General features: G+C 36.4%; 1 protein-coding gene across 2 annotated transcripts in view; it reads left to right on the top strand.

Annotated features, from left to right (window-relative positions):
• GAS2 (growth arrest specific 2) overlaps nt 1-24,499 on the top strand; it is a 159,749-nt gene that overhangs the window by 55,777 nt on the left and 79,473 nt on the right. For both annotated transcript variants that reach the window (XM_043971686.1, XM_043971685.1), the window contains exons 4-5: nt 6,829-6,970; nt 23,244-23,307. In XM_043971686.1, the coding sequence (XP_043827621.1) occupies nt 6,829-6,970; nt 23,244-23,307 (206 nt within the window). The remainder of the gene's footprint in view (nt 1-6,828; nt 6,971-23,243; nt 23,308-24,499) is intronic.

The following is a 24,499-nucleotide window of genomic DNA, read 5'->3' as shown; positions in this document are numbered from 1 at the left end:
GAAGCCAGATTTGAACTCAGGTCCTCCTGACTCCAGGGCTGGTGCTCTATCCACTGCACCACCTAGCTGCCCCCCGAGACTGACTTTTGCTTTTCCTTGTGGTCCCAGCACTTAGCACAGTGCCTAGCACGTAGTAGGTGCTTAAGAAATGCTTGTTGACTGATCCTGCTTTACCCTCCTCCCCCCGCCCCCAGGGTATCTGGTGTTTACTTTGCATATACTTTGTATTAACTTAACAATATGTTCCAGTATTTTTTTTTAAACACAACTACTACGTTCAATGTGTTAAAATTCTTGAACTTTTATGGGATTGTAATTGAAGTTTTTGTTTGTTTTTTTTATAAAGAAAGTCTTTGCTTTTAATAGTTTATATCAAGGATGAGAATATTTTGACCAGCTAAGTCCTTGTTTTTTTCCGGTCAAGTGCTTTGGCTTATTCCCTCTGTTAAGCAGAACTTAAAGTTTGGATTGTTTTTGAAGCACAACTTGGAACCAGCATTTGTTTAAAGCAGCTAGAGTAAGCGAGTCTGATGGAACAAGTTGGATGAGAATAAGTAATTTTGGGACATGTAAAAAAAGGTGTGGTCTAGTCTTGGATTGGATAAGACAGTTTTACTGAGAGATTTGAAAGCTGGCTTCTCTCTTAGACTACTTGATTTTGATGCAGATTTATAAAGTTACAGAACTATGTAGCTGAAAGGGTCTTCATCACAAGAAGATCCATGCCTTTTTGTTTTGCCAAACAGTATCGCTAGCAGCTTCTAGCCTTTGTCCAGACAGAACATTTTCATAGCTAGAATCTATTTTTAAAGGCCAACACAATTCAAATCACTCTAGGACATCTCATAAAATAGCTACAAAGGTAGTGTGTAGAGGGAGCAATCATCATCTGACATCACTGCCAGCACCTGCTTTGCAGGTGTTTCATAAAAATATATAGCAAAAAATTCAAAGCAATACTTTCATCTGTGAACTCAGTGATGTGTGTACTCTATCCAAAGATGATGACTGAAACTCACTGAGAACAGCTCATCAAAGAAACCTCTTGCCAGTATCTTCTTCTAAATTCTCCATGGGGGGGGGCACCAACATATTGAAGACCCTTCTTTTGATACCTTGAAATTGTGTGGATAATAATGAAGCAAAAGTATTTTTTCTAATTCTGCCATAATCCAATGTCACTGTGATAGAGTCCTTTGCAATGACATTTAACCAGTCTGTTTTCCCACTGAAAATACTTTGCTCATAAATGCATCAGTCATGAGCATTGGTCACCTGGATGACCTTTTGGCTTCTAATTGGAGTAAGATATAATCCTGCAAAAAGATGACCTCTGACATAGGTCTCTTACTGAGTCCTGAATTTTAAGGGGGTTGGCCAATAACTGCTTAGCCTATATTATATTAGATATTTTTTATGAAGTGTTCAGAATGATTTAGATTGTTTGGGGTTATTTATCAAATTCTAGCTACTAAAATGCTTTGTCTAGACAAGTATGAGTATAAATGGCCAGAGATACTATTTGGCAAGCCCAAAGACTTAAATCTAACTACCAGCTCCAGAACAGAAAGGGATGCTCCATAAATCGCCTTCTTTGCTAGATTGTATGACTGAACTAGTGTTTCCTCTGGATTCTTACGTTATGGCGTTTTGATGGCTAGCTCTCCTTTAACTTGCCAAAAACTACAGTCATGCCTTTTCCCATCAGAGCAAAGAATTTTCCAGGAAGAATGACATCTATGTTTATATAGAAAACTTGATGCTTTAACAATCTTGTAGAAAAGAAAAGATTTATTGCATTTTATTTGTTAAGTCAAAGATCATGCAAGTAAGTTCTCAATATAGCATTTTGTTGGCTGCACTGACTAATTTGTTAGCACCTACCACTTCTGGGTCTTCTTATAACATAGGCCTACAGAATTAATCTCTCCTCTGGAATATCTTTGTTGGTAGGAAGATAAAGCTATTGTAGTATTCTTCATAGTGTTAGCTATCATAAAGCTCTAAATAATTTATTTATGATCTCCTCATAGGATTGTAGGATTTATGGTCAGAAGTGATCTGAGCAATCATCTAATCCAATAATCTCATTTCAAGATGAAGAAACCAAGATTCAGAAAGGCTATCTTTCCTAAGATCATTATCTGTTGAGCTATAAGAAGATTTATAGTACATTTCTCTCTACAAATAGTATGCCTGTCTATATATGCATATATCTATCTATACATCTATCTCCATTGTTAGTATATAGGCAACTCATGATGCACAAAATATATGCATAGAAAATATAAATATATACACAAATATGAACATATATAAACAGAATTTATGAATATATTTAGTAAATATAACCTAATCTATGTGTAACCTCTAAGGCATAGTTAACTAACCAAGTAAAAATTTCAATCCATTTTGATATGTGAAGTTGTCTAAGCTCCAAATCTTTATAAAAATTGGTCTGAATCTATGATTTCATTGGCATAAAAAACCTCCCATGGAGGAAACTCTCTCTGCCAATGCAGACTGGCAACTGTTCTACAAATTATACTCTGGGAGAGATGCTGGGAAAATGCAGAGTTCAAGTGACTTGGTTATTCCCCCACAGCCACTTTGTAGTAGAGATAGATCTTGAACCCAGGTGTTCCTGACTTTAAGGCTGGCTTTTTGTCCATGAATCTATGATACTTCTCTCTCTATCCTGAAGTGCATTTCCACATGACCAAATGTCCACTTAAGATCTCCACCTGTATATCTCATTGGCATTCTAACCCAACATTTTGAATATGGAACTCATTATCTCCTCCCTTAAACTTATGTCCCTCCATTCATCCTAACAAGCATTCATCAAGTTCCTACTTTATGTCAGATGAGGGAGATGCAGAGACAAAAATGAAAGTGTTACTGACCTCAAGATGCTTTTATTTCATTGGTGGAAACAATATGTGCACAGATAAGTAAATTAAAAAAAAGAGTAGTTGGGGAGAGAACACTAGAAACTATTGGGATCAAGATAGGTCTCATGTAGTCCTGTGTCTCTGTAACTTCTTAAGCTTGAGTTAGAAGGGGAGAGAATTCAAAGCCACTGCAAAAATCCTAATAGTTTACTTTTATATTGCATCTCCACAATGAATAATACTAAAATGTAACAATATTGACATTGTTATTAGTAACTGGGCGAGTAACCTGGAGGTTCATGGAGTCAAAGAAGTGAATAGCCAAATTGTCAATTATGGGGAGAGTCAAGAAAGAAGAAATAGAAACTCTAGAGAATGATTATAAATCTTAGGTCTATGAAACTCTTCCATTTTCTCTCAATAGGGCCATGGTTAGGGAAAAGGAATACCACAGAGTGCAGTGTTAAGTAATACGGGAGTCAATTTTCTTTCTATACCTTAGATCATAGATTTAAAGCTATAAGGGACCATAAAGGCAATTGAATCCAATCCCCTTATTTTGCAGATGAAGAAACTGAGGCACAGAGTTGATAAGGCATTTGCCTGGCATTAACACGACTAGTAAGTAGCTGAAACATCATTCAAACCCAGGTCTTCCTCATTCCAAGTACAGGCAGAATTCAATCTATTCTACCATGCTGCCTTTTGTTGTTGTATTTTTGGAATTAACTATTTGTGGGAAATTAATCTAAAATTCATTTTATACACGAAAGAATTAATAGATTAACATCATTTTAATATAGTCATAATCATTGAACTAGGTGGGCTCTTTGGATAGATGTTTCTACTTCTTTACTCTAAGTGTTAAAATAAAACCTCCGTATAGAATGCTTAGTTCCCTTCAACTTCCAGAAGCATTTCCTGATGTGTCGTTTTCTCCTCTCTGACCCCCACCTAAGTTGTTGGTGTTTTCTCCTGACTCAGATGGTCTTATATTTACTCACCTTCATATACACTATATTCCTCCCCACTAAAGTACAGAGTACAGTCTGCTTTATTTTTGCATCCTAGCAGCAAGTACACATAGCAGGTGTTTAAAAGTTTGTCAAACTGGATGAGTAACTGAGTTTTTTATTTAAATAACTGAAAATTTCATTTACATGGACGTAGCCATAAAGTCACTGGGCTAGAAGACTAGGAAAAGGTCATAGAGTATTTAATTTTTTTTTGCAGGACTGTTTCAATCACTTTTATTTGTTTCTTTTATTGATTTTTCACAACCATTTTAACCTTGTGATCTACCACCATCAAGAACATTTCTGTTTTATCTACAGGTATGAAGTTAAGTAGAGAATTGAAGCAATTATTTTACTAATACAATTCACAAAAATCACTCTGCCTTGACTATCTGGCTAGTTCAAAGACTTTTTTTCTTGTTACTTTGGCCCAGAATTATCAAGGTAATTACATGAAATCTTCACTTATTATACTTTTACATAGGATCAATGTATTAATTGGTCACATTCTATCATGAATTTCTTCATATAATTGTACATTTTGTTGAGGGGAAATTTCTAGGCCAAAATTCTCCAAAATAATTAACTGTCAATAGGCAATTTAGGGCCAGTTACATCTTGCCTTTGTCAGTATTACTTTCTCTTGTTTCCTACAGAACAGTACCATAGAGCAAGACCACTCTGTTTTGGAAGAAATAAAAGGCTGCAGATTAGAAATTTGTCAAAACAGCTCTGTAGGATGTGAAAGTGATGAATTTGGAAAAAAACTAGAGAATTTCATTCCTCAAAGATCCAGAATACTAAGATCCCTTTACTTTGGGTTCAGAAGAACAGAGGTTTGGGGAACTTCTGGAAGACACTTCCATTTGGATCCTTCCTCTATGGACGGATGATGTCTAGGCAGCAATATCTGACTACAAGCAAATAGAATCCATCCAGACATTTGAGGGGTTTATTTGCATCAGTGGCTATACTCACTCATTCAACAACCTTTATTAAATGTCTACTTTGCACCAGGTGCTGAAGATTCAAAGACAAAAGCAAAATGGATCCTGCCTGAAATTAGGCATAGACCAACATCTTACACCTTATACTAAAATAAGGTGAAAATGGGTACATGACTTAGACATAAAAGGTGATACCATAGGTAAATTAGGAGAGAAAGGAATAGTTTACCTTTCAGATCTTTAGAAATGAGAACAGTTTATGACCAAAGAAGAGATAGAGAATATTATGAAATGCAAAATGGATGATTTTGATTACACTAAATTAAAAAGTTTCTGTACAAACAGAAGCAATGCATCCAAAATTAGAAGGGAGGCAGAAAGCTGGGAAACAATTTTTATGGCTAGTACTTCTGATAAACGCCTCATTTCTAAAATATATTGAGAACTCAATCAAATGTATAAAAATACAAGTCATTCTCCATTTGAGAGATGGTCAAAGGATATGAACAGGCAGTTTTCTCATGAAGAAATCAAAGCTATCTATTGCTATATGAAAAAATGGTCTAAATCACCATTGATTAGAGAGATGCAAATGAAACCAACTCTGAGGTACCATGTGACACTATCAGATTGGCTAATATGACAAAAAGGGAAACTAACAAATGTTGGAGAAGCTGTGGGAAAATTGGAACACTAATGGATTGTTGGTGGAACTGTGAACTGATCCAACCATTCTGGAGAGCAATTTGGAATTATACCCAAAGGGATATAAAGCTGTGCATACCCTTTGACCCAGTGATACCACTATTGGGTCTTTTTCCCAAAGAGATCATAAAGAAGGGAAAAGGACCCACAGGGACAAAAATATGTATAACTGCTCTTTTTGTGGTGGCAAGGAATTGGAAATTGAGGGGCTGCCCATCAACTGGGGAGTGGCTAAACAAGTTGTGGTATATGAATGTAATGGAATTCCATTGTGCTGTAAGAAACGATGAACAGGCAGATTTCAGGGAAACCTGGAAAGACTTGCATGAACTGATGATGAGTGAGATGAGCAGAACCAGAAGAACATTGTCCACAGTATCATCAACATTATGTGTTGATCAACCATGATAGACTTGATTCTTCTCAGCAATACAAGATAGTTCCAAAGGACTCATGATGGAAAAGGTTCTCCAAATCCAGAAAATAAAAAGAACTGTGGAATATTGATGCAGATTAAACCATACTATTTCTTTTACTTTTGGTGCTGTTGTTTTTCTTTTTTGAGGTTTTTTCTTTTTGCTCTGATTCTTCTCTTATAACATGACTAATGCAGAATTATGTTTAATGTTATTGTACATATATAACCTATAGCAGATTACTTGCTGTCTTGGGGAGGGGGGAAGGAGGGGAGGGGGGGAAATTTGAAGCTGGAAATCTTATAAAAACAAATGTTGAAAACTATCTCTACATGTAACTGGAAAATAATAAAATACTTTTATAATTAAAAAAATAAATAAATGGGGAAAAATGGATCCTGCCTTTGAGGGACCTTATATTCTATGGGGGTTGGAGATCATGTACATAGATAAGTAAATAGCAAATATCTAAAAAGAAATGGCAGATAGTGATATTGAGTGAATTTCTTATCTGGAGTCTCCCAAAAGAAAAAAAATATCAGAAAGAAAATAGGAAGGAATAGAGACAGGATAAGGACTTCCAGGACTTTCCTGCTTGAGGCTTGAAATTCATGGTCCCAATAATGCTCCATTTTTGATGGATGCAGATTTCTCATACACCACTGGGTTGCTGTATCAGTTTCATTGGCATTTCATTTCCCTTCCTATAGGTTTGTGCAAAGGAATCATTAGAGATGAGGTCATTGTAAGGGAGTTTCATGGTACACATAAATGGCCCTTTAATATTCACTCCTAGGATGATTTGACCAGATGTGCTTCCAACAGAGTGAGAGTTCTTTGTTTTTCACAGTGCCTGCCTATGAGGAAGATTCCATGCAAAGCCAGCGCACCTTCAGGCTCCTTTTTTGCCCGAGACAACACAGCCAATTTCTTATCCTGGTGCCGAGATGTAGGGGTGGATGAAACATGCCTCTTTGAATCAGAAGGTTTGGGTATGTATCTTCTTCTGTGAGGTGATTGGTATAATGTGTAGAGACAAATGAGCCTTTGATTTATGGACAGAACACTCCCCCCCCCCAAAAAAAAACAAACCAAAACCAAAACAAACAAACAACACAACTGCTTAATAAATAGCATCTTTCTTTCTTTCTTTCTTTCTTTCTTTCTTTCTTTCTTTCTTTCTTTCTTTCTTTCTTTCTTTCTTTCTTTCTTTCTTTCTTTCTTTCTTTCTTTCTTTCTTTCTTTCTTTCTTTCTTTCTTTCTTTCTTTCTTTCTTTCTTCCTTTCTTTCTTTCTTTCTTTCTTCCTTCCTTCCTTCCTTCCTTCCTTCCTTTCTTCCTTCCTTCCTTCCTTCCTTCCTTCCTTCCTTCCTTCCTTCCTTCCTTCCTTCCTTCCTTCCTTCCTTCCTTCCTTCCTTCCTTCCTTCCTTCCTTCCTTCCTTCCTTCCTTCCTTCCTTCCTTTCTTCCTTTCTTCCTTTCTTCCTTTCTTCCTTTCTTCCTTTCTTCCTTTCTTCCTTTCTTTCTTTCTTTCTTTCTTTTCTTTCTTTCTTTCTTTCTTTCTTTCTTTCTTTCTTTCTTTCTTTCTTTCTTTCTTTCTTTCTTTCTTTCTTTCTTTCTTTCTTTCTTTCTTTCTTTCTTTCTTTCTTTCTTTCTTTCTTTCTTTCGCATAAGAGGAGGCAGTATGGTAGAGTGAATAGAGCCCTAGCTTTGAAGTTACATAGCTTGGATTAGATTCTGGACTCCACTACTTTCTAGTGTTATAACTTGGGGCAAGTCACTTTAACCTCTCTGCGCTGTTTCCTCATCTCAAAAATGTGGGATGGATTTTTAAAGTTCATAATAAAAATAAAATTCATTTAAAACAAAAGAATCTAAGATAGGTGAAGATGGATTAGCTGAGATTTAAAACACCTTTAAGCTCTAAAGCTATGATTCTAGGGTAGAAGTTGCTAACCTTTTTTGTGTCATTGACCTCTTTGACAATCTGATGAAGCCTCTGGACCCCATTTCTGAATAATGTTTTTAAATGCATAAAATAAAACACAAAAGATCTCAAAGGAAACTTTGAAATCTAATTAAGAAAATTTTGAGTTTTTTTTTTAAAGAAGCACAACAAAATTACAGATCCCAGGTTAAGAACCCCCAACCTAGAGACTTATGATGATTTCACAAATTAATAACTGTCATAGTCACTTCTTTGGGTATGTTATATTATTGGAATTCTGAACTTTCATAGGTAGCTAAACATCACAGTTCCCTGTTATTATTGTTTACCCTGGGGAAAGAAGACTAGGAAAGGGAATTGGAACACAAGATTTTCCTTCTGAAAAATAAGGCTGTTAATAAGGCAAGGCAGAATTGAGGGGATATATTAACTTGGGGTGAAATTGTACCATTAGTCTTTATGAGCAATTTACCTACGTTGAACATTCCAATGTTCCAATTGAGAATAGTGGTTGATTCTTTCCAGCTGTAAAAATGATGGAAACACCTTCCTTCTAACCTATGTAATTATCTAAAGTCAAATTGATATGTATTTGAAGAAAGAAAAGAATAGACACTTCATGCTTTACCAAGATAAAAAAATGTTTTTTTTTTTCTCTTTTGGTGAATCATGTTCCAAGCAGTTAGATTGGCTTCTTACACTAGCTTGGTGAGAGAAGGTTCAATTCAACGCAATTCAACAAGCATGCCTTAGGCACTGAATAGACATTGTGCTAGGCATTTGTAATCCCAAGACAAAAATGAAAGCAAGCTCTGATGTCAAGGAGTTTCCATGTTTCCGTGTCCATTTTCCTTGGATCAAAGGTTTAGTCTTACAAATCCACTATTATCAGCTATGCCATGGTTAGTGGAACAGAACCAAATGGGGAAAGGGAAGAAACAGAAGCAACATACTTTCATTTGAGCTGAAGTTGATACAGTCTTACAAAATGAAACCCTAGTAAAAATAACACACAGATAACTCAACTCAAAAATACAAGGCCAAATATCCTTTAAGATATGCCCTTATAGGGGCAGCCAGGTGGCACAGTGGATAAAGCACCAGCCCTGGATCCAGAAGGACCTGAGTTCAAATCCAGTCTCAGACTCTTGACACTTACTAGCTGTGTGACCCTGGGCAAGTCACTTAACCCTCATTGCCCAGCAAAAAAAGGAAAAAAAAAAAGATATGCCCTTATGGGGGCAGCTAGGTGGATAGGGAGAAGCTAGGTGGTGCAATGGATAAACCACCAGCCCTGGATTCAGGAGGACCTGAGTTCCAATCAGGCCTTAGACACTTGACACTTACTAGCTATGTGACTTTGGGTAAGTCACTTAACCCTCATTGCCGCCCCCACCAAAAAAATGAAAAAAATATGTCCTTGTATGATTGTAATACATGATCATGAAAGACCAAAACCTATCAAATTCAGGGATATAGTACAGGGTCATGATTCAGAGATGGAGGGAATGTTCATTGATCCAACACCTTCAACTGGCAGTTGAGAAAATATACAAATGATTTGTTCCAGGTTACACATAGGGAATAAATAGAAGAACTGAGATTCAAACCCAGGTCCATGGCTTCAATACACTTCTCACTATGAAATATCTAGTACTCTCCCCCGCCCCCCATATAGTCTGGGCAAGGGATTTTGTTGGTACATAGAGTACCTAGTGAGGAAACTCCCTTAACCAGTACAAATTATCAACTCTTCCTGCAATGGATATTATTGAGCTACTGTTGGATGCTAAGAGGTGTGAGTGACTGGCCCAGGAGTAAGTTTGAGATAGGACTTGAACAGAATCTTTCTGGCTCTGAGTATAACAGTCTGTCTGCTATTCCTAGAATAGAGTAGCTTAGATATTAGAGAATCTTCAATGACTATATCATTTTTTTTTCTGGGTAATGAGGGTTAAGTGACTTGCCCAGGGTCACACAGCTAGTAAGTGTTTAAGTGTCTGAGGCTGGATTTGAACTCAAGTCCTCCTGAATCCAGGGCTGGTGTTTTATTCACTGTGCCACCTAGTTGCTCCCCCTATATCATCATTTAATCTTTGTAGCTAGACAGAAATGTGAAATGTCAATTAATCAACAAGAATTTTGTTGTTGTTGTTTAGTCATTTCTGATTCTTTGGAACCCCATTTGGTATTTCCTTGGCAGAGTTATTGAAGTGGTTTGCCATTTCGTTCTCCGGTTCATTTTACAGATGAGGAAACTGAGGTAAACAGTGACTTCCCCAGGGTCACACAGCTAGGAATTATTAGAAGCCAGATTTAAACTTAGGAATATGAGTCTTCCTGACTGGAAGCTCAGTGCTTTATCCATTGTGCCACCTAGTTGCCCCAAGTATTTATTATATACCTACTATGAGCCAGGGACCATACAACATGCTGGGGCCACAAAGACAAAAACAAAACGTCTCCAGCTCCACGGCCCTACTTTAGGCAAAACTAGAACTGAAGACTTAGAAACTTATGTTAAATATTTATATTAGTAATCAGGTAGGTCATAAGACAAAAGCATTAATGTAATGATAATGAAGTTTTTACATTTTGCTAAACAGGTCTGTTCAATTCTTATTCTATTGCTCCACAGTGGCATGGAGTTATTTGGTGTTCTCAAATGCTACAGTGTATCAGTGAAATGTGAGATAGCTAGGTGGTACAATGGATAGAGTGTGGGGCTTGGAGCCAGGAAGCTCTGGGTTCAAATATGACCCTTGATGTTTACTGGCTGTGTGACCCAGAGCAAGTCACTTTATGTTTGTCTCATATACTTCAATAAAATGAGGATAATAATAGCACAGAGCTTCCAGAGTTATTGTGAGGAACAAATTAAATAATGATCAGTAAAGGACTTGGCATAGTGCTTGGCACATAACATTATATAAATGTTAGATATTGTTATTATTATTATTATTAATCTAATGCACTTACTGAACAACAACAACAAAAACAAACTTTAGACAAAACATCCTTAACCTTATTTGTGTCTTGCATCTTTTGGCATTCTGGTGCAGCCTATGGGTGCCTTCTTACAATAATGTTTTTAAAAGTATAAAGTAAAATCCATGGTTTACAAAGGATAGAACATATATTGAAATAAAGATGGATTTTTTCCCATACAAATTTATTAATGTCTTGAGGTATACGATTCAAGGTTAAGGTTCTTGGTCTTAGATTATGGACCTGGGGATGGGCCTTCAATCATATTGTCTGAGGGCCCATCCTAGCTAATTTTAGATAGGTTCATTGCCACATTAGCTCCAGAGGAATGGATATTTCAGCCACAACTCTCCAAGATAATCAATTTAAAGAGGGGTTGCAATCTGTGTAGGTGGAAGGAGAATTAATACCAACCAAATTTCAGATGCTTGAATTGATAAAAAATATTTATCTTTATTAGTTTAAGTGATACTGGGCAAGTCATTTAAACATTCAGTGCTGATCTGCACAGGTAGAGGGAGTTCCCTCCCAAAGGAAGTCCCTCTATCAATGAAGTAGTGTATTAGAGGTAACATTGTATTAGTGGACTGATAGGTGCCTTTGAGGTCAGGAAGACATAGACCTACCTGCTTTGGATGCCTGATAGCTGTGTGACTTTAGGGTCAGGGGACCAAGGACCCCTACAGTCCTTGAACTTCTTTTTTCTTTCTTTCTTTCTTCCTTCCTTCCTTCCTTCCTTCCTTCCTTCCTTCCTTCCTTCCTTCCTTCCTTCCTTCCTTCCTTCCTTCCTTCCTTCCTTCCTTCCTTCCTTCCTTCCTTCCTTCCTTCCTTCCTTCCTTCCTTCCTTCCTTCCTTTCTTTCTTTCTTTCTTTCTTTCTTTCTTTCTTTCTTTCTTTCTTTCTTTCTTTCTTTCCTTCTTTTTGCTGGGCAATAAGGGTTGAGTGATTTGCCCAGGGTCACACAGCTAGTAAGTGCCAAGTGTCTGAGGCCGGATTTGAACTTAGGTCCTCTTGAATCCAGGGTCAATGTTTTATCCACTGTGCCACCTAGCTACCCCTGAAATTCTTTTTTCTTAATATACATATGAATACTTGAATTTCAATATAACTGGCTTCCTCTGTTTTTCATTAATTCACTAAAAACATTATTCTGAGAAGTGGTCCATTGACATCCCCTGGATTCCAAAGGGGTCCAGGACACACAGAAAAGACCATGATCCCCTGTCTAGGCAGTTGATCACTCAGTCCTCCCAGACAACTTTCGAAGATTCTATGTTTGAAAAGAGCTACTGATCTTCCTTAGTCAAAGAAGTTCCTTGCTCACCAGGAGTTCCTTATACCAGTGAAATGACAGGTCAGGACACCCCCTTCCCCACAAATTGCTTTTGTGTACAAAAAATGTTAAAATCAGAGGAAAACATAGGAACAGTTGTGTAAATTTTTTCAATAATTTCCAGTTTAGTTAGTTTCCCTTTTTTATACACATAGTATTTGTTTGCTTATTTATTTTGCTATTGCAATGGTAGCTGGAAAATTAATTTGGCTTAGTGGATAGAGGACTTACTTCAAAGAGAGGAAGTCCTGAGTTCAAGTTCAGCCTCAAATACATCCTGGTTGTGTGACTGGTCAAGGCTCTACCTTTTAGGGCTTCCAGAATTTAAAAAAAAAATTAAATGAGAAACTTTTCTTGCTCTAAATAGGTCAGATTCTTAACCTATTATTTCATTATTGTTCAGTTGTGTTCAGTTCTGCACTACTCTTCATGACTCTATTTGGGGTTTTTCTTACAAAGATACTAGAGCGGTTTGCCATTTCCTTTTCCAGTTTATTTCACAAATGAGGAAACTGAGGCCAACATGGTTAAATGACTTGCCCAGAGTCACACAGCTAGTAAGTGTCTGAGGCCAGATGTGATTTCAGTTCTTCCTGACTTTAGGTCAGGTACTCACCACCAAATTTACTTTTATTTTTTAAAAGTGTACATATATTTTTGATAACTGAATTTTGATTTAGCTGAATTCCTTTACAATCTTATGAATTTTATTTTATGCATTTAAAATATTATTCTGAGAAGGGGTCCATAGGTTTTACCATAATGGTCACCCCACCCTCACAGAAACCCTAAAATAAGTAGTAAGATAATGTGGTCACAGTCTCCAGGGAGAAAGAAAAACCTGACCATTCATAGAGTGTTGAATTTAGGATCACGCCAAGAATGGAAGCAGCTGCGCCCTTGGATTGTAATGCTAACCTCCAGAAGGGGACTTTAAATCAATTCTACTTTCCTGGTGTACTTTCTCTTGCTGGACTTCTGGGTGAGGAGAGATGAGGCTTTTACTGACACCCTGGGCTACCCTTATTCAAAAATCCATTGAAGAGCAAGAAAACAATAATAACCCTGTGTCCTGTGCTTGAAGTGTCTTCAAACCACTTTGAAAGGGAATTTAGGACAAGATTCTTGCTCCCACCCCCCTGTCCCCTCCCTCACCCCTTGCAGTTTTCATTTCAGTAGAAAATGAGATGAAGAACATCCTTTGTTTCCTGGTGATCTGAAGAACAAATAAAATGAAAAGATGTTCCGATGAAGGAAAAAATCGGCTGGAGTGGATGATAAAGCATCGCACTGTGCTGACGGTTTATCAAGGGGACTCTGTTTTGAGCTGCTCAAAAGGTCCTTTCCAGCCTGAAAAAAAGTCCTTATCTCTGCAGCAACTGATACGCCATCCTTCTGTTCCAATTCTCCTTGTTTCTTGTACCACTGTTTGGGGGAGAATCTACATTCACAAAATCTCAATCAGCTCTCTTTAGACCCTGCTTAACGCCAAGAAATCTCATGGTGGGGGAGGGCAGGATAGGGAAGAGGAGCTTTGCAGTATTATTATTATTATTATTATTATTATTATTATTATTATTATTATTATTATTATTATGCCTCTGCCACCAGTCTCCAAGCATGTACAGCAACACTTTTTTTTTTTTTGCTTCATGTCTTCTTTACCCCTTTCTTGATTGTTGGAGAGATACAATTCTTCATAGCCCATACAAAACCATCACACAAAGTCAACCCTGCTGCTTATCTCCTTATGCCATTCTTGGGAGGCAACTTGTTTCTTTCTTTCTTTCTTTCTCTCTTTTTTTTTCTGAGTGAAATGTCAGCATTTAACTTTCTGGCTCTCCTATCTGGGGAAAAAATAAAAGAAAATATCGGTGTTTTAGAAATGGATTGGGCCAGCAATATTTTTCACAAACATTATTTTAAACAAAAAAAGCTTTAAAATGAAAAGTAGGAAAGAAAAAAAAATCATGTTAGCATGCTGTTATTTGGGGAGAGCAAAAGATATATTTGAACCCCAAATTTGGCTATACCTCAGTGTTAGTAAGTTATTTTCTTATATCAATCCAATATTTTTGACTCTGCAATTTCCACCCATTTTTGCTAGTTTGACTATAGCCACAGGTACTTCTGAGGACAGTAGAATTTAGGAATTGAACTGTCATAGTTGTTCTCTTACTCATCTATCTTTTAACATTTAAGTATTCATTGAGCCCCCAGGGTGACTCAGAAGGTGTGCTAAGCATTGAAAATAGGGATAGGGACTGATTCCTTTGGTGGAGAAAATTCCTTCATGAATAAACTCTTTGTACACTGCAAGTCAGCACCTTCTCTGTAGTTTATTGTCCTAGAGGATTATTAGATGATGGAGAAATTAAATGGCATGTCTCAGAACACATAGCTGGTATGGAGCCCAGGGAAGACTTAAGGCCAGCTTTGCCTCCACTTTGTCATATTCTCTCTCTTGGAGATAGAAGGGCAAAAATTAAAGTCTCTGCCCTCAAGGAGCATGCATTCTAGTGGGAGGAAACCACATGGACCCAGATCAGTGAATACAAAGTATAGAAGGGCAAATCTCTTTTGAATGAAAGGTTTAAAGGATTATGAAAAATAATGTATTGATATGTATTTGGATGAAGCAGTCTTTTTAGGTGGTAGAACCTGCTTCAGGATTAAAGTGTAACATGTTATGTTTAGCCCTAAATGCATCTCACCTGTCTCTAATGTAAAGGTAAGTAAATGAGGAGTCTCTTCCAAATCTGTGAACTTTTCCTTTGATTGGGAGCCTTGTTAAAACCTTTTATTTTTGCACCTGTGATAACTGATTTCAAAAGCATCATATTAAGGAATACCGAGGTAAAAAATACATGTATGTTTTATAACTGAGTATATGTCTTATACATTACTCTGAGACACAGAGAGGTTAAATGATTTATTTGGGGTAATGTGACAGCAAGCTTCAGTGGCAGAATTTGAACTCAGGTCTTCCTGAATCCATCTCTAGCACAAAATCCCATTAATTAATTTTTAGAATTGTCTTTGAAATATTTACATTTTAATTTAATCTGAGTATGACATGACTCCAAAATAGTATTTTTACCAACATTATTTTAAATAAATTGATTTTTAAACTAAAAAGAATAGGAAGAAAAATCATATTATGATGGATAATGTACTTTGTAGTCAAGAGGCTTGCGTTCAAATTCCAGCTCTGCCATTTAACTGCTGGTGTATCTTAGATAGGTCATGTCAAATCAATTCAATATGCATTTATTGAGTGGCTGCTGTATTCCTGACAGCATGTTAGCAATGGGTCTCAATTTTTTCATCTATAAAATGAGGGAATTAGACTAAATGACCTCTCAGGTCCCTCCCATATCTTTGTTCATGATTCCAAAATACATCAAAGGTGCAATAGAGTATTTAATATGTTTATATCATAAAAGAACTATCCATTTTCAAGTTCATAGTTACATCCTTATGATATCAGGGCTATGAAATAATGGTCTTATTATTAAGAAACTGAACATTAAGATAATTGTGGAATATCAGAATGAAAGGGACCTCAGTGGCCATCTAATCTCATCCATTCCTAAAGGAATCCTCTTTAAAACACACAAGAGGACTGGTCATCTAGTATTTGCTTGAAGACGAATGAAGGGGAATCCATTTTCTTCAGAAGTAGCCCCCATTCAGCCTTTGAATGGCTCCCAAAATGAGAAAGCTTTTGCTTATATCATGCTTATGTCATGCCTGCATTCCTGACTCAGGGACTTCCACCTATTTTTCCTTGTTCTGCCATCTACAACTAAACAGAACAAGCCTAACCCCTCTTTATATGATAGCCCTTCAAATACTTAAAGCTCACTATCATGTCCCCTTTTTAGTTTTCTCTTCTCCTGCTAATCAGGTAAAGAATCTATGTAATTGGCATAATAAATGTTTTAGAAATCTTTTGCAAAATAATTCTGACTAATGTTGTTCTAGATCTTACTCTGTTTCCCTTGTATGTTTTAAATTGGACACCCCAAAATACATTGGTTAACATTTATTAGTAACAGTAGTGTCAATTACACATTATAAAATTAGTGCTTATAATACATGGTTATTTAAGGTGTGATCCAGCAATGATGCCATATTGTAGCTGAGAGTTTTGTTACTTATAATTTACTTTTGCACCTTAAAATTTCTCATGTTCATGAAGCTAATCAGCCTTTAAAATGTTTTCTAGGGGTTCTGTTGGGTTGCCTCTAATTCTATCGACAATGGGAAGCTGAGAGGTGTCCAAAGAGAGGAAAGCATGCTCTTATAACACGTTTGTTTGGGGTAAACACTTGGCTTGTACTAACCATATCAATATCACAATCTTATTGAATGATTATAGGACTTGGAGCCAGGGAATCTTCTCCATCTGTTTCTCTGACAAAAGAATCTGCTCAACAAGAAAAAGGGTTTGCTCTCTGCTGTGCTAGCATGCTCCTGTGTGTGGTTTCTTTCCGAACATCCCCTCTTTTGTTGTGGTGGCTGTATTTGTCATGTTGTGCTTGTGATTTTGCTTGGTGAACTTGTCTTCTGATGCTTCATATTGACTCTGACCTCTGATTACTTTAACTCTCTGGTCCAACCTTGATTATTGTTATGGAAATGGATGATGCTGCCCAAAGGGCTCCCCACTGCAGTCCCAGTTCTGCCCTGCTGTCAAGAAACACAAGGGTTTTGAATGTTGATTTTTAAAATACATTTCCAATCATGCATCTCAGGGCCGTGTGTTGCATCAGAAGAAGGTTTTGTGCCTGTTTACTAGTGTTTGACTAAACAAGCCATGTCTCAGGGTGTAGTTTGCTATTTTGAGGGCCATAGAATGGTTTTATCAGGGAATGTTTGCTATGTTTTATTGGAGCTAAGGAAAAATAGCAGCAATAGCTTCATCTATATGGTCAGTTCTTGAATATTTATATACAGATTATCTTTATGGCTAATCCAGGGAAGTACTGACTTCAGATTTTGTAGTTAATACCTACTCTGTTTATATACTACTTTATCAACATCAAGTTACACATAATATCCATTTCGGGGAGCAGGACATCTCAAATTCTCTTTACTCACTGGGCTCATGTAAAGTGTTTGAAACCAAACACAGAGAGAGGGTAGGTAATGCATTTGTTTTTGTAAAATTGCTTTATTCCCAGCATGAAGTGTGTTTCAGAGAGAATTTGAGAAAGGGTTAAATTAGGGAAAATGAATAGATTTCTGCTTCCTCCAGAATCAGGATTACAGGTTGGTTTTCTTGGCAAAGATGCTAGAGTGGTTTACACCATTTCCTTCTCCAGCTCATTTTACAGAAGAGAAACTGAGGTAAACAGGGTTAAGTGACTGGTCGAGGGTCACACAGCTAGTAAGTGTCTGAGGCCAGATTTGGACTCAGGTCTTCCTAACTCCCTGATGCTCTATCCACTGTGCCACCTAGCTGTCCATTTATCCATTTACAGATAAGGTAAGTAAGGCTCAGAGTGTTTAAATGAGTCACTTAAGGTTACACTGATAGTGTAGTGACAAATCCGAATTAGAATCTAAGGCTTCTGATTATCTAAACTAGGCCCCTTTCTACTGCATTGTTTTGCCTCAGTTTAGAAGGCCACATGTCTAAAACAGGGAGGCTCAATTTGAAGTTAACCTATTCAAGATTAAGACAAGTTTAGCTGATTAAAAGTTTGTCCCCATAATTTCCTCCTTGCATGAGAAATTTTAAAAATCCATCCCCTCCTTGGGGAATTGCCATTAATATTGTAATATAGAAAGCATATGGATAATAGAATTTTGATGAGGGCAACTCAATAACTTTCATAACATTGTCCATCTGTTAAATTGTAATGGAGCTAGTTGAAGCTTAACTTCACTGCACAATGCAGTGCGTTCCTATGTACACTATGACATAGAAACTTCATTCATTAGACATTAGACTAATATTATATTTCCAAAGCAGGCAGAACTCCATTTGACATTTGATGCCCATAAGATTTTGACAGAATGCAAGGCATGGAGTTAGGCCTCCTATAATGGAGTTTAAATGGCAGATTGGAGTTCTATTTGCCTGAGGAAATAATTACAGCTTTCTTCTAAATTGTTTGATCATTAAAAGAAGGAAAAAAGAAAACTTTCTAGAGGCAATGATCACTTTGCAAACTCTGTTAAAATTAAATTCCACTAAGAAGAAAAAGAAGCCAAAAAATTCCACTTGGATGGATGGATGGATGGATGGATGGATGGATGGATATATATATATATATATATATATATATATATATATATATGGAAGAATGGATGAAGGGATGGATGAATGGGCAGATGGCTGGATGGATGGACAGAGGGATAGACAGAGAGATGAGTGGATGGATGAATGGATGGATGGATGGATAGATGGATGGATAGATGGATAACTGAATCAATACCAGGGTTCAAGTCTAGCATCTGACACATTTTAACTATATATTGGCAAATCAAATAACCTTTCAGTGTCTCGAAGAACTCTCTAAGTTGCATAACAGTTACTGATCTGTTTTAGTAGATGGATTTTTCTCATTTGGGAATTCTCTGCAAGATGAAATCATAAGTGTGGACCAAATAAATATTTTATCAATGTTTGTAAAGAGTTGACATAAGAGTTGAGGTCTTGCTTCTGATAACTATTGGTTGTGCGACTGAGCAAGACTCTTAGTCTTTCAGTGCTCTAGGCAATGCCCTAAGAATATTAATTGCAGAGCAGGAATCAACTTACATTGGTGAAGGGAATATCCTCATTGTAAATCCCCCATACTAATGAAGTCACAGGTCTGATTTTAAGCATAAAATATTAAATATGATACAATCACATCTTCCAAGTTTAACACTTAATACTATTACTATGTATTGTTGAGAGTATGAACCAATAAAAGAATTTAAAATGAATGACATGTTACTGTATGCAAAGTTTTTTAGTTTTCTTTTTCCCAATGTAACACCTTTCCCTTCCTCCCTCCCCCCAAAAAGAAAAAAAAAAGTGTTCATTTTAACTATCCTGGTACAGGATTAAGTCCTAAGTAGGCTTGTCACCTGCTCTAACTAGCTATTAACAGTGACTATTTTGAAAACGTAAGCATGTAAATGACTTGGTTCTTAGGGATAATATGAAATTAGTGGCAGGATGTTTAAAATTTTCAGAGAATGGTGCCTTTTCCATTTCAACATCTGCTTGGCTTCTAATATAAATTATTAACAACTATGACAACCCTGCATAGACTATTTATATAAACTGCTTTAGTTGACCTATTTGATATGAAACTTGATAGAATTCAAGATTAAATATTTTTGATATACATAAATAAGGGAAATGGGAAACACAGTGACTAGCAGAATGCTCATGCATGCATACTGATAGGATACCTCAATCATAGAATTTCTTTCTTTGAAAGGATTTCTCCTCTACAGTGTTTTTTAACCACAAATGAACAGTCATTAAATAATTCATTTCAATCCTTTGACTTCATTTCTTTTAGTCTCCCATTCTTTATACTGAAAAGATCAAAGAAATTCACCCAAAAAATTTCCTCAGTTTTACTTTTTCAATGTAAACAAATGTGTTTTGCATGTAAATGTGTAATACTTTTCATTATTTAAACTTGTATATTTTCCGGTGAAGGTAGCAACCTATACTGATAGAGGAAGTTTCCATACCAGAAAGTTCTTGTACCATTGGAATCAAAAATTCAGTCCCTATTTCAATCGTTATGCTTTCCAAAGATCTTAAAATAAAATATGTAAGTCAAATTATGGAAACAAAATTTGAAGTGAGGAATAATTCAGGATTGTATTATGCTTATGTATAAAAATGGATCTATTAGAAAATATTGTGTTTGAGTGAGTAAATTCAGTGGAGTACAGTGTCTCCATGCTGTTTTTGGAGTCAGAGGGTTTTTATATCTGCCACTTACTGGGTGATAAATCACTTTATCTATTGGTCTCAGTTTCTTTATCTGAAAAATGAGAAGGTTGAACCAGATGAATTCCAAGGTCCCTTCTAACTATAAATCTAGGATCTTACAATCCCAAGATGATTTTTTTCTAGCAAAACTAAAAAGTTTTTATTTAATTAGAAAACAGATATAAAGACAGCAAATAATTTGTCCTAAATTCTTGCAGGGAAGCAAAATTAAAAGTGTAGGCAATTACCTACAATTTTCTCAATTCTTAATTATGTTTTCTCAGCAAAACTGTTACAGAACTTGTATTTAGGCTTAGTCTTCTGGAAACTACCCATTGATAGATGACCCAGGGGATTAAACAAAGGAATGCAAAAGAGGCATGAAAATTCTTTTTACAACATTTTCTTTCACAAAGTGCCCAGAACTGATATTCTTTCTTGCAGAAGCACCTTTGAGAGCCACATTCCTTTCACATTATCTTGGGTTTTCTTTGTGGTGATGGCCTAGAATTTAGGAACACTACATGATAGAACTATCATACCCTGGTTCATTATTTTTGTATTTGCTGATATTTGCTTTCTTATAAAGCTGCTTCTTACCTGAATTCTTATTCTCCAAGTGTTACTCTTTTTCATTAGAAAGTGAATGAATAGGGATTATGATATCATTAATCTGGGGAAACTCCTGGATGATGCAGGTTGGCATCTTCCTTTCGACTTATAGTCTCAGCTAGAAAACTGAGAGGTTAAAGAATTTGTCCAACGTCATCTAGCCAGTATGTTTTAGAGGTAGGAAACATGCCAGCAAGCATATAGAAAATATTAATGGCTGTATTCCCTGGAGCACAACATGGAGAATTGACCTCATTTCCCATCGTGATGATTTTGTGTCTCAGATGTGATAAAACTCCAGGTCAAAAAAATATTAGTTTGATAATTAGAGAGAGGATTAATTTTTTGTCAATTTGATACTCTGTGGAATCCCATTTATGACAAATGTAGTATTGTCCTCTGTTTGAACATTATGCTATGGAGATAGAACCATTATCTGTCTTTTCTACTTTAAAGTTCAGTTGATGATTCATCACTGTGAAAATTGCCGCTTCCTAATTTTAATAAATAAGAAGTACATAGGAAATCAAGGTTAAAATTACCTTTGTTCAGTCAACCTTCATTATTTTATATGCTACTAATTATACATTTGTGATAATTTTTTTAAAAAAGTACTGCAGTAAAGTTTGCTGTTCTACTTTCAAGAGGGATTTTTAAAATTTGAAAATATTATGGAATTAAGATGTATAATTAATGGTTGTTTTTTGGCTTTATATCACAGTAAGTCATGGAACTACTCGTTCCTCCCTTCTATTCATCCTTTGCATTGAAAAATCCCTTGTGGGGGAAGCTAGGTGGTGCAGTGGATAAAGCACTGGCCCCGGATTCAGGAGGAGCTGAGTTCAAATCCAGACTCAGACATTTGACACTTACTAGCTGTGTGACCTTGGGCAAGTCAATTAAGCATCATTGCCCCACAAAAGAAAGAAAGAAAAGAGAACACAAAAGAAAAAAAAATCCCTTGTAACAAAGAAAAATAATTAAGTAAAACAACAGACAATGTGATATCTACAATGAATGCAACATTCTGCTCTGTATCCCCCAACTCTTTACCAAGAATACAAATAAAATTCAGATTTTTTAAATTATCATCCAGATTGAGTCTTTCCCCACTGAGAGTATAACTGTGATCTTTTCTTACATGAATAGAAAATCTTTTAAAGCTAGACTAATGAAAAAGGATGGAGGGAATTGAATACATTTTTAAAATCCAAGAATTATGCCGGGTTTTTTGCTTGAAGGCCGCAAAATTGGGGTGCATCCTCATTTAATAAAAATACAAAATATATAATTATTTGTGTGTATCTATATCCATGTGTAGATAGATAGAGAGAGAGAGAGAGATAAACTATTACTAACATCCTCCCCCTTGACTTCAAGATAAGGCACCACTGCTATTACTTGGAAGGAAAAGAAGGCTAGGTGCTTGGAGTAGGCAGATGGAGATGAAACTGGATTATTGTATAATTGTTAATTTCTAACTTGGTGTACTCATGCTATTTTATTGTGTATATATATATATATATATATATATATATATATGTTTTCACACAACTGATGGTTATGCACACCCTAGGATCAATGAATCAAAATATTATGCATATGTTAATCTGATTGTTTGTTGATGTGCCAGATAGCCTATTTCCCTCCTTAGGAGACTTTAGAAGTATCAAAAATATTTCCTAAAAAAAACCTTAGTGATTAGTCCTGGGAACAATAAAGTAAATTCTAGTATACCTTGGCAGGGTTAACAAACACCTCTGTGATTTAGTAGCCCTTGCTAATGAGGACAGCAGCCATCAATTGAATAAATAAATCAGTTGTTTGGGAACAATTCCTTTTTGTGTGCAATCAATGGAATTTATTTATTACTGTATATATCCAGCGAGAAGTACTTGATTGAATAATGTTTCATATATTCAATGTTCATTATCTGGCAGAAATTAAGCCTGAGAAATCTCTGCTCACATTACTCATTATTGTTTGACACATATCTCAGTAGCTTGATTTTTTTAACTCACTTTCAGATCTAGTCCATGGATTTTTTAAAGATGGATTGGGTATTTTTGTACTTGTGTATCTACTAGATGTATTTCCTAATGGCCATTAGCTGTATCCCTTGTAATTATCTTGAGGCTTGTACTAAGCATGATAATGTTAGTATTTACTGATTGAAATGAATAACATGGCTGGAACTTCCTGAGCACACTAATGGGTTCTGTTGGAGAATGATGTATGTATGTTTTCAACAACTCCAAGTGCCCGGTGGGTGTCTAGCACTCTATAGTGCGTCTGAAAAAAGAATTATTGAACAGTCTAGCACATTCATTTCAACCTTTAGTGACAATAAGAAGTTAAACCTGTTTGTCTATGCACAGTTTGGAAATTCCTTTTTATTGTAAAAGTTCGTTTCCTGTGTTTTGCCTTTCCAGTTCTCCACAAGCAGCCTCGAGAAGTGTGCCTTTGTCTGCTGGAGCTGGGCAGGATTGCAGCCAGGTAGGTCTTGTCCTTAAAAGAATAAAGACATATTTTTCTGTTATTAGTGTTGTTGTTGTTGCTGCTGCTGTTATTAGCATTTATGTAGTGCTTTAAGGTTTGCAAAGCACTTCACATGTTATCTCATTTTTTCCTTATGAAAAGCCTGGGCTATTATTTACAGATGAGGAAAGTGAGGCAGATAGATAGTGGCTAAATTAATTGCTCGGAGCATACTGCTGCTAAATATCTGAGGCTAGATTTGAACTCAGGTCTTCCTGGGGCTCAGTGCTCTACCCACTGCATCCCCTAGCAGCTTGGAAGCCACATGTGCAATAGGGATACATCACAACAGCTTGAGGTAAGGCCCTCAATGTCATATTTTATACTTCCTGTTCAGAAGTGTTGGCAAGGTCATGAGTAAGTAGCATGGCTAAGCAAATTATCTGGGACATCCCCTTCTACCTCATGACTGCTTTCACATCCTACTCTTTCATCCATTCTTTTTCCTTGACCCTTTTATAATTTTTCAAGATCCAGTGAACAAATCCATAGGGCAGTTCAGTAGGCAGCTAGAGCACTAAGCTGTGTAGTTCAAAACCCTGTCTCAAGCTGTGTCTCTGGACAAATCATTTAACCTTTCAGCCTCATTTTCAGCATTCACTTTTTTTGGGGGGGTGGTGGTGAGGCAATTGGGGTTAAGTGACTTTCCCAGGGTCACATAGCTAGTAAGTGTAAAGTGTCTGAGGTCAAATTTGAACTCAGATCCTCCTGACTCCAGGGCCTGTGCTCTATCCACTTCACCACCTAGCTGCCACTCAGCCTCATTTTTTCATCCATAAAATAGAGATAACAACAGCACCTACTTCATGAGGTTGTTGTGAAAACCAAAGAAGATAACACGTGAAGCACTTTGCAGACCTTAAAATGCTGTATAAATTCTAATTATTATTACTATGATTAAGTTTCAATATCTCTTGCCCTTTTATTTCCCCCCATTCTTCTTCAACTGATCTTTCCTTCCTTTTATGCTACCTTTTGTCTTCTTTCCTGTCTTTCTACTTGTTTTTATTCCCCTCCAGCCCATTTAGAGATAATAAGAGAGAGGGAGAAAAAGGAAATGGTTTACTGACTTGTACTCAAAACCTTTTCAGTGTGGTTGTACCTGTCAGAACCTTTGTTCTCCTGGTTTGGCCATTGAGGGACCCATTGC

The sequence above is a fragment of the Dromiciops gliroides genome, chromosome 6, assembly GCF_019393635.1.
Source record: "Dromiciops gliroides isolate mDroGli1 chromosome 6, mDroGli1.pri, whole genome shotgun sequence".
Classification (NCBI taxonomy): domain Eukaryota; kingdom Metazoa; phylum Chordata; class Mammalia; order Microbiotheria; family Microbiotheriidae; genus Dromiciops; species Dromiciops gliroides.
This window is presented reverse-complemented; position numbering and strand designations above follow the sequence as displayed.